General features: G+C 37.5%; 1 protein-coding gene across 5 annotated transcripts in view; it reads left to right on the forward strand.

Moving 5' to 3' along the window:
* Window positions 1-16800, forward strand: part of CPED1 (cadherin like and PC-esterase domain containing 1) — a 158377-nt gene that overhangs the window by 122708 nt on the left and 18869 nt on the right. For all 5 annotated transcript variants that reach the window (XM_058804615.1, XM_058804614.1, XM_058804617.1 and 2 more), the window contains 2 exons: window positions 9577-9694; window positions 14858-14994. In XM_058804615.1, the coding sequence (XP_058660598.1) occupies window positions 9577-9694; window positions 14858-14994 (255 nt within the window). The remainder of the gene's footprint in view (window positions 1-9576; window positions 9695-14857; window positions 14995-16800) is intronic.

Raw genomic sequence — 16800 nt, forward strand, 5'->3', positions numbered from 1 at the left:
ATCCATTATATTCACTTCTGTGATTATAGCAGCCAGTATGTTGCAAATTCATTAGAGTAATTTTCAAACCCATTATAGTGTAGAAAATAAATCACTACATGGCTAGATTTTTAGGTGTTCTAGGAAAACAAACGTACCCATCTTACTTCTGTGTCCCAGCTGTGTATATTAAATGAGTATCTGGGAATATGTGAAATTTAGTGCTGGTCACAGCTATTAGACATCAATGAAAATATTCTAACTCAAAGGCTCTTTTGAATGAAATACATAATGATTTTCAAAGTCAAATCAGTCCTTCATTATTTTTTTATGGTAAGCCACAGTGTGGTATAAGGGAAGCATAAATGATAACCAGATTCTGTCTGTAAATGTATTTTTTTCTGTTTTGATAGTCACTGTTATGAGTGTTTTCCAAGAAACTTTAGTCTCAAATGATGTTGACTTAATTCCTTTCAGGTAATTTTATTTTTACCAAAGCTTTTAACCGAAGAGGAAGAAAGGAGAAAAAAACTCCATCACTTCTTTAATCTTCTCATCATCTGACTCTCTTTCATACATAAAGTCATAGTCATACTTTCTGCACTATCATGGGCTTATACAGCACATTCTGAATATAAGTAGCTGCAGCTGGAGTTATGGACAGTGTTGGATGGGGACCTGTCTATGCATTGCCCATGTGTCCCAGACATTTGCACAGGTACTTTCTCTAGTGTCATTTACATATTCTTAGTTTTAGCCCTCACATTTGTTGTATAGGCAACATTCCTTAAACTGTACATCAGTAATGGATTTTTCATTATGTATTTGCTGGTTAAAGTTAGGAAGATTTGTGTAAATGTCCTCTATCTAAAAATATACTTTCTCAAGGTCTCTTGACTGACTTAAGCAAACAGCCTAATGTCTTAATAAGAGAAGGGTCTGATCTTTGGCCAGAAAAGCCTCAGAGATTGATTCTTTATCAGAGATGGCTTCTTTATTGAAGGTCACTTTAAAAACAGAGCCAAATAAAGAAGGGTAAGGCAGCTGCTTGCAAGATTGCCAGGCACTATGACCTGCCTCTCACTGAGCTGCTGGGAAGCTCAAGATGTAGGGATCAACCTGCCCAGAGTGGGGTCATTGCAACAAGCACATGCCTATTTCAGGTGCCTCTTTTCTTCTTGACACCTTTCAGATGAGAAGCAGTAGTGGATGAGATGGCCTTCCATAGAAAATGTGTCCCCAGGCTCAAGTGTGACCCAGTGGGGGCCTCGTGTCCCCCTGACTGTCTATATGTAGCTGGGTGATATTTTTCGGTTCATGCTTGAGCAGACAAACCATTTGGAACACTCACCAGTGAGCAAGAGTAGGTCTTTTCACCAGTGATATTGTTGTCTAAAGTGGAGGGTGTTTGGCTCTTGGGAATTGACTGAAATGAATCAGGACTGCTCTGAGGATCCAACCCTGTGTGTTCCCTGGGCCATCATTAGAGACAGGCAGCAAGAGAGCCCATGGCTTCTCTGCAGTCAGTGCACACTGTGGATGTGTAAAGGGAAATTCCTCCTGTTAGCCGCACAAGTGTAGCTTCCTTTAGAGTGAAGCTTCTATGGTTATGTAGACTCTGTCTTTACCCTGAAGGCAGGAACTTGCAAGTTTTTTTGGCATTGTCTGGGAAAACAGTTTCAGAAGTCTTCTAACTGGTGTTTCTGAGCCTTTGTAAATGGCTTTCTCAATATTCCCCAGACCATGTGTGGCTGTGATGTGTATTCCAATACATACCATACCATGGAGAAGTGAATTTCTTTATAAAACAGTGTGTGAAGCAATTACTTAAACAAAAAAACATTTTAATTTGCCCCATATCCAACATTACATACATTATATTACATTTTAAAATCTTGTTTTCAGTCTATCCATAGCTCACTAATACTTTTCAGCCCTTTGGGCCCCTTTAAGCTCAGTTTAGAAAAATTAGAGTAAGAGAGGAAATACTGATGTTCCTTTCTTTTTTGGTCACATAAAGGAAGCAAAAGAAACAGAACCAGTGGTCCTGTTGAACTGATCTTGCAGAATTCCATTCTTTTGCATCCTGTTTGGCAGTCACCAGGTTTGCTATTAATGATTAATATTTTGCTAAAAAAAGAAATCAGTGTTACATTCCTTTTCTGATGTTCAGGTAATGTTGAGGAGAGTCCAGGGCAATCAGTTGGAGACAGATTTAGGGATCCTGAGGTCTAGGGAACAGAACATGTCCAAGCAGTGTAACTAGGCTCATTATGTACTGTGGAGGGAGTGTTGGTGAGGTAAAGCTTGCAGAGAAAGGTTTAATGTTTTTTCTAGTAGAACATCATATATAACTGAGGGGAAGAAAGCACACACACACACACACAGAGGAAGAAAAAAATATTTGGGTGCAGCCCTTTGTTAAACCTGAAATAGAAGTATTCCATTTGTAAATCTTGAGAAGATTTTCTACGTGCCAACAAAGTGATTAGGGAGTCAGATATGTTCCCCCAGAGATAATGATATGGAAATGAAAGCATCTTAGATTTACCTTTCTATGGGAGTTATGCATCCAGTCTTAGGTTATACAGGAGAACCTCTCCTCCACTTTGAATTGCCACATGATGTCTCAGGGATCTAAATACCAACTTCAGTCTGTCCTTTCTCACACAGCAGTTAACAGGCCCCTAATGGTGCTCCCTCCATCCAGTTTCAGCCTGTGTTCCTTATACACACCTAGTCTATGGACACAGTGGGTCCAAGGCTCTTTACAAGTCAGCATTTAATTGTGTGTTCAAAGCAAATGCAACCAGCTTCCTTGTGAGAGCCTGAGACAGAACTGACCAGAATACCCTGCAGCCCCCTGGCTGGAGGGAAAACATTGGGAGCTTGAACTGAAATCTCTGCTGCCAGTCAGTTCAAAGGGAAACTTTGAACTGTGTTTTCTACATCACAGGGAAATGTTCTACAAGGGAAATACCAATTAATGCTTTATGCACTGCACACTCCCACTAACATGTCCTGAGAACACCTATTATCAAGCATTGTTGGCAAAGGAATTTTTAAATTCAGTTAGTGTCAAAGAGGCAAACTTAAATATCTCTGTGAGCTGTGGGTGGCTTTGCCTATGCTCAAGACAAGACAATTTGGCACTTAGGAGGATAGTGGTTTGAGATGATGCATTACAAGGGTGAATACTGTTGGATGGGGCTCCAAGATAGAGAAAATAAGAGGCAGAGTTGTGAATTCGACTCAAACATCCTAAATCTCTCCTTCGAATCCTGACTTTAGTGTGCCCCCGGCCTTAAATAAATAAAAAAAAAAAGTTAATAAATGTACTTCACCATCTAAAGGATTTGGTGCTAGAAATGAGAAGTACTTTTGTTACAGTATACCCTGAAGCACTGAGTTCATATCTGAAAGCCTTGCTTACTGTGAAAAGCAGCTTCAACAATAGTGTTGGCAGATGTATAGCTCACTGTACCAAGTCCTAGGCTAACATGCTTTTTCAATGCAATGCATTCATTGTCAGAGTATTTCAACTTAAGAAATCATGAAGGAGCAGTAATGCTTTTCGTTCATTCTTTCTCTCATCCCTTTTCATACTTCCTGATTGTAGTGATAATTTTTCAGTCTGAGAAGTTCTGCTGTGTTTGTCATGGCTGTGATATAAAGGTCATAGCCTAAATCAAAGGGACAAGGCTAGAGCTCAAGTGCTTCTTGCAGTTAGGAGGCTTAGAGTACAGATCTTTCTGCAGTGTGTTCTGTGAATGCCATATACCCTGAGCATGGGAGGGTAGACATGAATGCTCCTTATAAACAGCCACAAGGCTGTAGGATTTACCAGCTAATATTGAACATTTTTTACCTAATTACCAGGGAAAAAATTCAGGGTCACCTCAGCACTTTATTGAGAGAACCATAAATATGTAATAATTCCGTTTGTTATCACTTAAAACATTTACTTTTTTGCACTTTCAAAGCACATGGTTTTCTCTAGCTATTCCCCATTTTCAGATAGTGGGCTTGGCAAAATTCAAGTTAGTTCATATTCAGAGCTTGCACTTAAAAAGATAGATGCAGAGAAGAGGACAAAACAGGAATCGAAAACTGATGCAGCTCTTAAAGTCTCCAGGTCAACATTATTGTATCACTTTTTAAACTAAAAAACACCAAAACGTAAACAGCAAAATGCCTCTTTTATCTACTATTCCTTGTTCCTGTTTTATCTTCTTTTTAGGGAGGAGTAAATACTAAATTCTTTTAATTCCTCTTCTTTCTTGCTTTGTGTACTTTGTTTATAAAGCATACAAGCTGGAAATCATCACTGTTCTTGCTTGGGAAAAAATTAGCTTCATGAGGAAAATATGTTCACTAGGAAAGCACTTGAAAAATCCATACAGATGTTAACTACAAATACTGAAAAAATCCCAAACAACCCCTCTGTAATTATAATTAGGTACATTTTGAAACATTTTCCAAAATTTTAGTTTCTGGTATTCTGTTCTTAATGGAGTTGGAGTTGGATTTCACATTCAGTTGTCTTGGTTCAACTGATTCTGCTGGATCTCTGAGCTGTTCAGAATGATAATTCACAAGACTTTGTTAAATTAAGAGTCATGCTTTTTAGGTCTCATGTGAATAATTTTGTTCTATGGCTCACAAATGCAGCACTTTAACTGTGGGAGCAGGAAGGCAGATAGGGTCTAACTGATATTGTGCATATAAAATGGAATTGAATCAAAATCCTTCATAGATTAAAAGGATTCTTTTCTATTCCCCATGCACACAAAAGATACTAAACTAGTGTTATGCAACTTGTAATATTTTCTTGGAACAGTTTCATAGCTTTCTCTGAGGTTAGCATTCTGAGTGCAGAGGAAGATACTGCATCTGCTGTATTGTCAGGATGAAATGTCCATATAAATAGCAAGTGCTTTAAGTCTTTGTGGAAAGGCATCTACTGGGATTTTCAAAATTTCTTTAGCAGTTAGTAAAGGTACTCTGTAGTTATGACAATCTTCAGTCACTGGTTAAAGCATGTGACATTATTCTCAAAGAAATTTTATATGCAGAAATTTGGGAATGAGAAAAACCATGCAATTTAGCGTATACTTCTAATCTAAAGAAAATATAATATTAATTATAGTAACAGCATGAATAGCAGAATTAAGAACTTAAAAGCAATTCAGACTGATAGCTGTACTTTATCCATATATCAAACTGTTCTCTGATGCCCTGACAACATGACTAGTATTTCAGATTTTTGTATCATTCCTGATCTACAGATGTCTGTGCACTGCATTTTTCCACTCAAGAGTGTCCAGACTCCTTTTCCTATAGTTTTTTTATGGACCCTTCCAGATCTGTGTGTAAATGAACATCTCATAGTCTTTTAATGTGTTATTTGTGACAGTCCTTGGGATCATTGGGGAACTATTATCCTATATTTGCAGAAAAAACTTATTAGCTTCCTTAAAAAATTACTGTGGTGATATGAAATACAGTTTCTTTGCTTTAAAAATTAGCTGCATCACAAGGACATGTTATTCCATGAGTTCATCCCATTAATCCTATATTCTCTGTTTAATGGCTTTGTTTGTCTTTTGATTAGACAGTGTCTTTATGTATGTCCTAGACAGTGCTTGTTTGCTAATTATAGTCATTGTTTCCCATCCAACAGCAGTAAAGAACTGAAATTTTTCGGTAGAATGCCTCTCCTTATGACAGGTCTCTAGACTTATTTTGTACACGCACAAGTTTCAGTTCTATCTAGTCAATTTGGGTGTTGAACTGAACTGGCCTGAACCTCTGGACCTTAAGAGATTCATCCATCACTGAATAATCCAGCTGGACAGAGGGAGACAGTTGAATAGAGGACAATATGCCAACTGTTCCTTCATTTATTCCTGCTATATTAAGGAAGTTGATAGAATGGAGCTAATCCATCTGCCCACAATTTATTCCCTAGCAATATGATATAGTTTCCCTATTTCATGAGCTCACTCTTTGACAAATTTTATTAGAAGTCCTTCCATAGCATCATTTTAATCACTTTTTTGTTATGTGTAAAATAGTAAAAAAAGATGGACTAAAGAAACATGAAAGGATTTCATGAGAAACTCAGGTCAGCTTAAATAGAAGCAGATCCAATAAAGTTCAGTCAGTGAGCCTACAAAGACCAGAAAAGCTCTCTAAATTAGGTCTTTCACATGAAGGTTTATTCTGCCATGTCTAAGTGCAGTCAGAAGGAGTGAGACAGCCCTGGCACGCCCTGAGAGGAGGCAGGGCTGCAGTGCCTGCAGGAGGTGCCTGGGTGACCTGCCAGGGTGATGGGCAAGGCTGGCTGAGACTGCAGGGTCAGAGCTGACGGCTGGAGGGGTCTCACGCCTTCTTTACCAAGAACACTCAGTGGGGTTTAGCTCATCCACCAGTTCTCACCCTTGCATGGGTTCTGGATGTTAAAAATATGCAAGATTTTGGCTACATTTTGGTTGTGTGCAACACTAAAATGAATTGCTGTGATCTTAGTTATATTTCTCTTGTTATTTAGTTTAAAACATTCTGATGTATTGATCCCTTATTAGACTGGTAGGGGCAGTCTTCAGTGGTTTGGGATGGGTAGAATTTCAGAAATGAGTACTGAAGCAGAAATTGCCTGGTTTTCAGCATTGACCCCACCACTCCCGTTGATTGTTAGGGGTTTTCATATAAATGCAAGAAGGATTTTTACTGAGTAGCTGACTGTAGAGCCTGTATACAGGCATTCTGAGTGGGAGTTTCCAAAGCACTCAATTCATTAACAAAGGTCTACTTCCACCAAAAATTATGGTTTTAGCCACAGCTATGAATGAGCAGAGTTGGATTATTCCATAAAAATACTGAAAAGCCTTCCTTTGTATTTAAAAATGCCTTCTTGAGCTGATAGGTAGCAGCAGGTGTAGATGTTAAAAGTAGCTTTATTTTAGTTATGGTGCTTCGTCACTGCTGGAGCACCAACTGTTAAAATGAACACAGATGGACATTTTTTCCCTGATGGTGTGACTTCTCCCAGGAAAGTCAAGGCCTTCTTGCCTTCTTCTCTTTTACTGCAGTTTCAGAATAATCATTTTTCATTAAGGTGGAGGTGGTGAAAAAGGTAACTCAGCAATTAAAAATCCATTAATGGTTAAAGTAGATTTCTGAATCTGAACCATTACTGCATCTACAATGGTCTTCACTGTACAACATTCATCCCATGACATCAGCTGCATGAGTGTGGGTCAGCTTTATAATGCTTTGTTCATCTTTGTCTTTACCTGTGTAATTTTGAAAGCGTACAGTTATGATTTTTTTTACTATTTTTATATGTCTGAGTAAAGCTATGTATGTATATGTATATGCATAAGTACATAATTTAGAGGAAATATAGTTATTGGTTATTCAAAGGTGAACTAAACAAACAAAATTCTTATTAAATTAGGCACCCAGACTATAAATAAATTAAATACCATGAACTAATAGCCCCAAATAATTTGAAGGTAATAACTGAGAAAACTCAGTAGTGTAACAGCATTGTAAATCTGTTTCATCTCTTAAACACTAAAACATTATGAAGAATCAGTTCACTATAGTGTGATCTGAAAGAGACAAGGAAATTGTCATTTCACATAGTAGATGGACTCCAGAAATGTTCATTCTCTAAGTATCAACTGATGTTGTTTAAAAGCTATGTAGATGTACAGAAGAAAGCTTTATTCCTCTTTTATTTGCTAGTGTCCAGAAAATCTTCCATAAAGATAAAAGAAAGTTTACTAGCAAAAAGCTACACAGATCTTATAGTCAATCCTAAATGTGCACTAAAGTACATAATGCAAGGGAACTTTTCTTTTGATTCTAATCCAGAAATTACAAGGGTGTTTTAATGTCTCCCTTCTAAGAATGAAGGTTTGCAGGAAGAGCAGACACAGAGCCATAACTATTATTTAAGTTTACATTTCTGGCTCTCATCTTTGCCATGAGTATCTTTTGTAAACATACTAAGATCACAAGATGTTTCATCTTTGGGCAAGGAAAGAAGGATGTCCTGTCATTGCTGCACCTGAAGAAAACAATAAAAAATCTACTTGCATTTAGAAAAACCATCAGTGTGCCATATATTTAGGGAGCTGCAGTAAATCTCTGGCTGCCATAGATTCATTTTGCATATTATATTAAATATGTCAATGATGGTCTCCTACAAAGGCAAAAATGAAACAAATAAATCTTGTTCAGGGATTCACAATCTCTCATGACATGACAGTTTAGATGTGAATTACAAATTAAATGCAAGAAGTGTTCTTTACTTTGAAAACACAACAAAGTCAAAGGAAATCAGTTACATCAGCTCCCTGCATGTTGGTTGTAATTAGCAAAAACCAAGCCACATAAAATTGTTGTTAATGGTATTGCCCAATAAATGCAATTAATATAAAATTTTGTTTGCTTAAACACATACTCTGGGCAGAAGGAACAAGAAATTAAATCCTTGTTATTTTATGGCACTATGTTGAGGGGAATGACAGCACATTCAGGAATTTGAGTCTCTCTTGTGAAGTCCTGTGCAAATTGTTTTACTGTAAGGTAGGAACTTTTTGATGTTAATGTTAGTTGAGTTACACTGTTAAATAGGTTTACAGCATGTCCAGACCCAGAGACTCCAAAACACAGTTTAATACTAGAAGATACTGTGCCATTCATTTTGTCATTACAGCTTTCCCTAGTTAGTGATCAAGCAGAGAACAGGACAACCCACAAGTAACCACTGTTTTATGGCTTATTTATGCACAAATACTACCATATACCTCTGAAGTCACTGGGAAGATTTTTTTTCTTTTAATATTTTTTCACCACCATGGACTTCGATGAGATCAGAATAATTGTGAGACAACTATTTCATCTTGTCTTTTGATTGGATAATCAAGAACCACCAGTATTTACAAAATTCCAAGATGTGTTCATATTGCTATGTGTTCATATTACTGTGTGCAGTGGCACATATTCTCCTAACTGGCAGTACCTTGACTCTATTAGGACTCAATTATCTTTTATTCATTGGTGCAATTTAGGCACAGCATCTTAGATATAGCATAATTTCATGGCAACAGTGAATATGTAACAGTTGTGAAATTAATCTTAGTACCATTTCAGAAAATAGATTTTTTTTCCTTTAAGCACCTGTATCTCCTGAAGCTATTTTGGGTTATTTCATCACAGAAATGAATCCCATATGACTACAAATAGGCGTACAAAATTCCTAAGGGCAAATAGGTAGAGATTATATAATATGTAGAGACAATGTGATGTTATATGAAAGGTATCTGTTTGCCTTAATAAATTTTCTTATGTCTTCAGCAAATGTAGTATCTTGTATGTTTACTGTGGATTTGGATAATTTATTGCAAAACCTTTGTCTGAATGGATAAAGGATTCTAAATTTCATATTAAACTATATATTGAAGAGCTAAAGATGAACTAATTGTGCAAGTATCCCAAATAACTTTTTTACTCATGAATAGGATTTCAAGGTGATGTGGATGGGCACAGTGCTGTCATTTTCACAGATTCTATTTATTTCAGGACTGTGGTTCCAAAATTCGCCCAGAGGAGTCCTGTGGCTTGCAGCCTCTCTCTCATGAATACCTCTCAGCCATTTCACAGACAGTGTTTAAGACCTGTGAAGCTGGAGACACAAAAGGTTTGTACTTTATCCCCCTTTTTTTCTGAAAATTAACTCATACACCTCATCAAAGAAAAACTAGAAACAATATTAACTCTTTGCTATGGACATGCACTAACCTATGCACAATAAATTGAACTAATAATTCCAAATTCGTAGCAGCCAAATGAGGTACCAGTCCTGGCAGTGAAGAATGGCAAATGGCAAATTCCCTGCTAAAGCAGTAATATTTCTTAAATAAGTTAAATTTTCAGAGAAGCCAAGCCATGTCATTTCCCCTCAGAAGATGACTCAAAAATTCTACAGAAGTTAGTGTCATACACTGTCCTCGAGCTATGTACAGGGGCTGAGGTGGAGCAGCAGAGATAAAGATATAACCTTGCTTCTTCTGACATTAATGCTAAAATTTAGAAGGCTGCTTTATAGTTCAGTACAGCGAGGGTTTCATGACTCATTTCTAATCCTTTGATGTAGAGGAGAGACAGTAATTTAGGGTCCAGCCAAACAAGAAGTGACTTCCTCCTCTCTTAGTCACCATGGCACTGCTCTTTAAAGGAAGCACAGCACCTTACCAAATATACACTTAATTTATACAATTTCTCTCTCTCTGTCTCTCTCTGTCTCTCTCTCTCTCTGTCCCTCTTATACTCAATAAATGCAAATTGGAATATACAACAGAGGAAATGTCTTTCCTTCATTTTACATCACGGAATGAAATTACGATTTATCTACCAAAAAATCTCCTTTCTTTCAGAAGTTCTCCTTTGATTCACATCTGGTTTGAACCAGGCTATCATATCAAAATTAGCTCTTTGTTCAATATGGTTGCATTACCAATAATACAGAAGTCAGGAGACATTAACTGTGTTTGACTTCTCAGAGGGAAAGAGAGGAAGAGAACTAAAAGAGAGCATGAGAACCCAACTTGTGCTAAATTCCTGCAGGTGAATCAGGTTACTGCAGTCTGTAGAAATGTGGTTTGTAGCAATAACAAAATCTGGTGTATAAGATATCACAGATTCACTTCTAATTTTCTGTTTCTGTGACACCTATGTTATAATTATATCCCACTTTCCATTCTTCCTACAACTGTATCTAGTTTAAAAAAAAATTCTGTGTGATCTTTCTCTGCATTCAACAGCTGTCTGGATTTGGATCCAGCAGAGACATAAATTGATGTCCAAATAAATGAATGAGTCCCTTGGTTGCAAGGAGTAAATCTCAGTTTGGATGTAAGTCCATAGGCCTAAAGCTATTTATTCTGTAGAAAGTCATGTCTTTTAAAACATAGTTTTTACTTTTGTCTTTTTGAAAAATACAGCTATAACAAAAAGAAAAATACTTCCATAGCCTATTCTCAGAGAAAAAGCTCTTTGAAGATCTTAGGGTACCAAATAAACACCAAATACAAAAGTAAAGCTGTCATAAATCAAAAAATTAGCATCAGCATAGGTTAAATATTTAGATTTTATTTAGATTTTGAATTACCAAGCTGGAATAGTATTTTCTCTTTGCAGTGATAATTTTTTGGCAATATAGAAAAACCTTGATTTTAAATTTGAAAGCAAAATATGTTTAATTATGGCTATGACAATGTAAAAGGAAAGATAAAAATGAAAGAGGCTGAAAGGAGAAGCAAAACTATCAAATTAAGTATACAGCTGTTATTGGTTAAAACTTCTGATTTTGGGCTAGTATTTTTAAAATAGAAAGTAAGCAATCCTAACTAATTATTATGAAAGTATATTTCATTTCATGCCATTTTATGAGAACAGATTTAGGGAGTACTGGCAATGTTTAATCTCATGTCTTAAGCAGAAGATTTATGTTTGCAACTGATAACTACTCTAATGAGCCAAAAATCCAGCTTTCAGCCTTCCTGTGGAAACCTCCTACCTACAGTTTTTCATAAAAGTTTGATTATGCCGGTTTTTAATTTGTGAAGAAACTAACAGTATGTCTCTCTTGCTCTCATTCACTTAATTGTTGGTAAACCTGCCCTTGCCTGATAGAGCCAGTGTTAATGCTCTTGCCTGAAGCACCACAAAATGCTGCCTGATTAAAATGGTGCTGAAAGCTGCATTATGTGCTGCTGACTTAGAGAAGTGGGTAAGGGCAACTTAAAACTGCTATAGAAAATAAGCCTAATTTCCAAACTAATATTGTTTGCAATTTTTTAATGTTGTCTTCTTTTTTATGCGATTCATTTTATCTTTTAACACAGTCCTATTTTTGAAGGTTAACAATGCATTGACCAACTGTTGGGAAATTGCAACAGGAAAAGTTCATAATAGTTGGATTTAAAATGCATAAATTTTCATGCATCATTAAAACACCTATGTAAATACAAAACCAGGAATTATTCTGTTAACATTAAATGCTAGTGCTTCCTAAAAATACTAATTTATCTCCATATATCCATGTTCTCAAATCTTTTTAAATTTGCCACTAACCTTTAGCCTATGCCAAAAACTGATCTATGTTTTTCATTAATATACCTAGGGAGCTATTGAACATAAACCAAACTATTTAAAAGAAGCTTTTCAAAAGTTACTTATCACCTTCAGTTGCCAAGGTTTAAACTTTTATTGTTCAGATATTTTGGCTCCTCAATATTAATTTTATATAGTTCTACTTTTCTAGTTTATTACCTTAAACCAAATCAGTTCATAAAAGTATGGGATGTTTAAAAGAAAATTCCATAAGATGAAGAGTCTCATATGTTTTAGACATTGCCAGAACTTTTATATATTTGGGTTGAAAGAAAAATTACAACATCAGGAAAAAAATACTGAGTGTTCATATAATTTTAAAATATAGGTCACTACCTGAAACATCGCTCAGATTATTTATTAAGACCTCTGCAGCAGTGGCAGGGTCTGAGTCCAGACTTCAAACCAACCAACCATTCTGTCCCTGCTCTGTTAGTCAAAAGATACAAAGCAGTAAAAAGTGTTGGCATGGCACCTATTGCTGGGTTATTGGAGACCTGGTACTCTCATTTCCTCATGAGAGTGTTGTGAAGCTGGGAATGACCATTCAGTCAGGGATTGCCAAGTGGGAGCCAACAGCAAGATCCACAAGTGGCAATAGAAATCTTGGAGGGTCAAAGTATTCCTGGCCCCAGTGGTGGCCAGGAGACCACAGCCTGCAGCAAGGGACCTCAAAGTCAAGGGAGGGTCAGCATGAGTAAGGGACTCACAACAGCCAGCACTGGGAGGCTACAGCAAGAGAAATTGCCTAGAAAGAAACAGCCTCTGGTGTCCCAGCAGAGGAGGGTATTCATTTGGAAGAGAACTCCCTACTTCAGAACCTGATTATCCACTTTGTAACTTCAGATAAAGATTCAATTTAACCCTTTGATAAAAATTCTACATAGAATCTCTCTTAGGGACCAAAGTTCAGATCTCTCTTGTAATACAAAAATTACCAGGTTACAAGCATGCTATTTTCCTGTCCTAATAAATTTTGAACTTTAAAGTGGTCCTTAATTTAGTGGGGAATGTTTCCTCTAACGACTGCATGATTAGGATGCAGAAAATGCAACTTTGAAACTCCTCTGAGCAAGAAGCATGGGATATCTCAATCTTCCTGCTTGCACCCTCCCACCATGGTCCCAAGTGTCCCTCCTGCCTCTGTCCATGCTGTGAACTGGGCTGCTTGCCCAGCACAGCCTCCACAAGGCACCCGTGCCCATGTGAGCAGGGGAAGCTGGGTTGTTCTCACTGAACCACAGCGTGCTCCAAGCCAGTGTCCGGGGCTTTGGTTGGGTTCCGTCTGCTATGGTTTTGTCCAAATCAACAAGTGCATCTGAGGGTGGTGTATGTTCTGCACAGGGCAGAATAGGGGCAGCTGTGCAGGATACACAGAAATTGGTATTGTGTGGTTGTGGCACTGTGGGATGTATTTGTCCCTTAGATGTACCCGTGGGGGCTCCCATACAAAAAAAAAAATCTCAATTTTATTTAGAAGGATTTCTTTATCTGGTGAGATTACTCACCCTGCTACTTTCCAAAACATAGTCACTTGGACTTCTGCCTAAGTGGAAACACAGGCTGCCTCCTGGAAATTCTCTTGCTCCCGAGGTAGCAGCTGACTCTCCCAAGGCCATGAGGCTCCTCCAGGGTTTCTTTGCCGAGCCTTCTCCTCAGTCCCTGGCCAGGTGAAATGCCAAAAGGCTGCCTTGGGTTTTTTTGCTGTGGTTTCATGTGCAGCAGCAACCCATCAGACACAGCTGCCTGATAGTGGTGGTGGGGACAGACTCTAAGGCCAGGTCTGATCTGAACAAAAGGCGGTTTTGCTGGTAGTTTCGTAGGCACTGGGTGATCTGTCAGCACTGTGTACTTATAAGATTTAGAAAAATAGTTTCTTTTGTTCATTTGAATACAAAGGCAACTCAAAAATTTTCTGTCTTCCTTCAGAAATTAAATCCTGCAAGCTTCTAGTAGGATTTTGCAAAGGAATAGTTTTAGAAAATCAAAATAACAAAACCATTTAACTTTAGATAAGGGATTACTAAAACCCACTGATCACTTTGTGCTCCTAATCTTCAAAATCATTTTTGTAAATAAGATCAGGCTCTAATAAATCACATGTTATTAATTCCACTTTACTCTCATCTTCTGAAATGTATTTATGTAGTCTGGGACAGTCCTCTGAATTCTCACAAATTTAAAAAAAAAAGTATTTTGGAAGGAAAGTCTTAATCTTGCTTCATTTTGATATCAGTTGCTCTCAACCATACATCCAACCTTTAGGTGTTTCTTTGTAGATGAGAATTAATCTTCAGACATGTCTGAATATGAATATTTTCTGTTTGCATTCAACCTCCTCACCCATTTTCTCTTTCTCATATCCCTTCTGTTGAGAAAGGACAAGTTGCTACAAGAAAGGCAACATGGAGTGAGAAATGAACACACAAATGCCTGTCAAATTTGAGCATTTGCAGCTCTTTCAGGGAAAGGAAAAGACTCCCACCCTAACTAAATGAAAAGGGCATAACACAGTGACAGGAAATAATCTCTTCAAAGGATTGGAGGGCATTTAATTTAGGGGAAACTCCCTTATGAGGGTTTTTTTACTCATACGTGAGTAAAATATCCAAAAATATCTTGCTTCCTGTGTAATAAAACCACTCAGAAGAATACAGAGGAGGTGCTGACATTCATTGCTGTTTTCCAGGGCAGTGGATTGTCCCCTGCCTGAGCTGCTCTGACAACAGGACCTGTGACTGGAGAGCAATAACGTGGCAGCCCCACGGCTGCCGACACTCTGTGCTGGCCAAGCCTGAGCTCCAGCGCTGCGTGGAGGGCAGAAGGGTAGGTACCAGCCTTTGCATTCTCATTCATTCTTATTTGCCTGGGTATTTGGTGTCCTGAAGATTTCAGGATTGATATGTGACAAAAATCCCTTTTTAGCTAGAGAGATATTTGGGTGTGAAAAGTTCACAGGGGTGAAAACCAACCTTAGTTCATAATTTAGCCTCATATGCAGACAGTTTGCTGCTGTTTCACAGAGGATCTTAGGTCACACCACTGGAGTTCCAAGACCTATGGTGTGTGTGATTACCAGTCAGACCTGGAGTGAGTACACAAGGACAGAAAATGGAGGATATATTTGCATTGTTGTCACAGTTTTGTCTCACATGCAAGTTGGTTTTCTTCTGCTGCATACCTAATGCATGGCATTGCTTGTGCACACTAATCTTACCAAGTCTTCTTGCACATTCTTTTCTTTTAGTGAAGCTTCTAAAGTGATTGCTTGGAAATACAAGGTCTCCTTAATAAGCATGCTATGACTGTTATACTGTTGAGAGAGAGCTCTGATCTGAGGCTCAGGTACCTTACTGAGGATAGAAGTATCCAGAAAGTAAGTAATTAATTGTTATAAAGCTCTTTAAAGTGTATTGCCTCGGTAAGAAAATAGTTACTAAAAGTGGCATTTTGATAAAATCCAAGAGCATTTCCATATAGACAAATACAAACCAGTAGTCTTTCAATTAACATTTTCTCCTTGATTTCTGATAAATTTCTTGCCCTGCACAAGGTACTTTATTGTCATTTTGCTTTATTTCTGCCTGTGGTTTTCTCTGTTACTGTAGAGCTGCAAGTTACTCCTAGAATATTTTTCTAAAAAAATATTGCTTTTTATGACAGAGGAAAAGCTCAATCTGTACCTCATGTACAAAACAAGCTTTTCTGGATTAACCACAGAAAAAAAAATGCTCAAGAATTTAATTGCTTTGCTTTGGTCCTTAATTTCCATGGACATCAGGCTGCTTTGACAAGCAACCACCCTTTGGTCAGGCAATGGAATGACAGCAGAGGAACAATGTGCCACTGTGGAAGTGGATTGTCAGGGTATTGCTGAGAGGATTTGCTGACATTTCCGATCCCAAATCTGACCACTCATATTCATGAGTGTCAAAAGCAGGACAGCATTGGTAAAGGGTTTATTAAAATCAAGTCAATGAAATGAGTGTCTGTGAAGCTTAATTTCTTAATTCAAATTTAATTATGTTCTAACTCTCTAAGGTCACTGATCTATTCTAGTGTCAGATGACAGCCAGATCCTAAGTGAGCTACATTAACACCTTGAGAAAAATCTCTGTAACTAATAGCACTTGTTTCCCATTCTGCATCTTTTATAGAAGTCTCCTGACACTGTCTGATAACCTTTGCTGCTCTGCAGAAATCTGCTGAATTACGTCTGTTACCTTTGCACAGATGTATATTGAATTGGTTTATTCTTTTAAAGTCATCATTCTAAAGCATGTTCCCCTTTTGATATATTTCTCCTATCTCTTTCTCTCAGATGTTATTTTTGTCATAACTTTGTAGTGATTTTAGTTTTGTCTGAAATATTGCAATAGCATTTTTTCTTCTTTTGCCAAATGAATAGATGTAGAGCCTAGATCAACTCCTTTGTGTCAATACAACTCAAAAACTAAGAGAGGCTTTCTTCCTACCTAAGTCAGATGAAATAAAAATGGTTCCCTTCTGGGCAGAATCTTCCTGATTCTGCCTTTGATAAGTCAGACTTTGGAATTACTTTACACTGTCCAAGCGATGTAGTAGAAAAAGATTTTTTTTCATTTGCTCACTGAAAAAGACTGCGTTATATAA

Source organism: Ammospiza caudacuta, chromosome 5 (genome assembly GCF_027887145.1).
Source record: "Ammospiza caudacuta isolate bAmmCau1 chromosome 5, bAmmCau1.pri, whole genome shotgun sequence".
Classification (NCBI taxonomy): Eukaryota; Metazoa; Chordata; class Aves; order Passeriformes; family Passerellidae; genus Ammospiza; species Ammospiza caudacuta.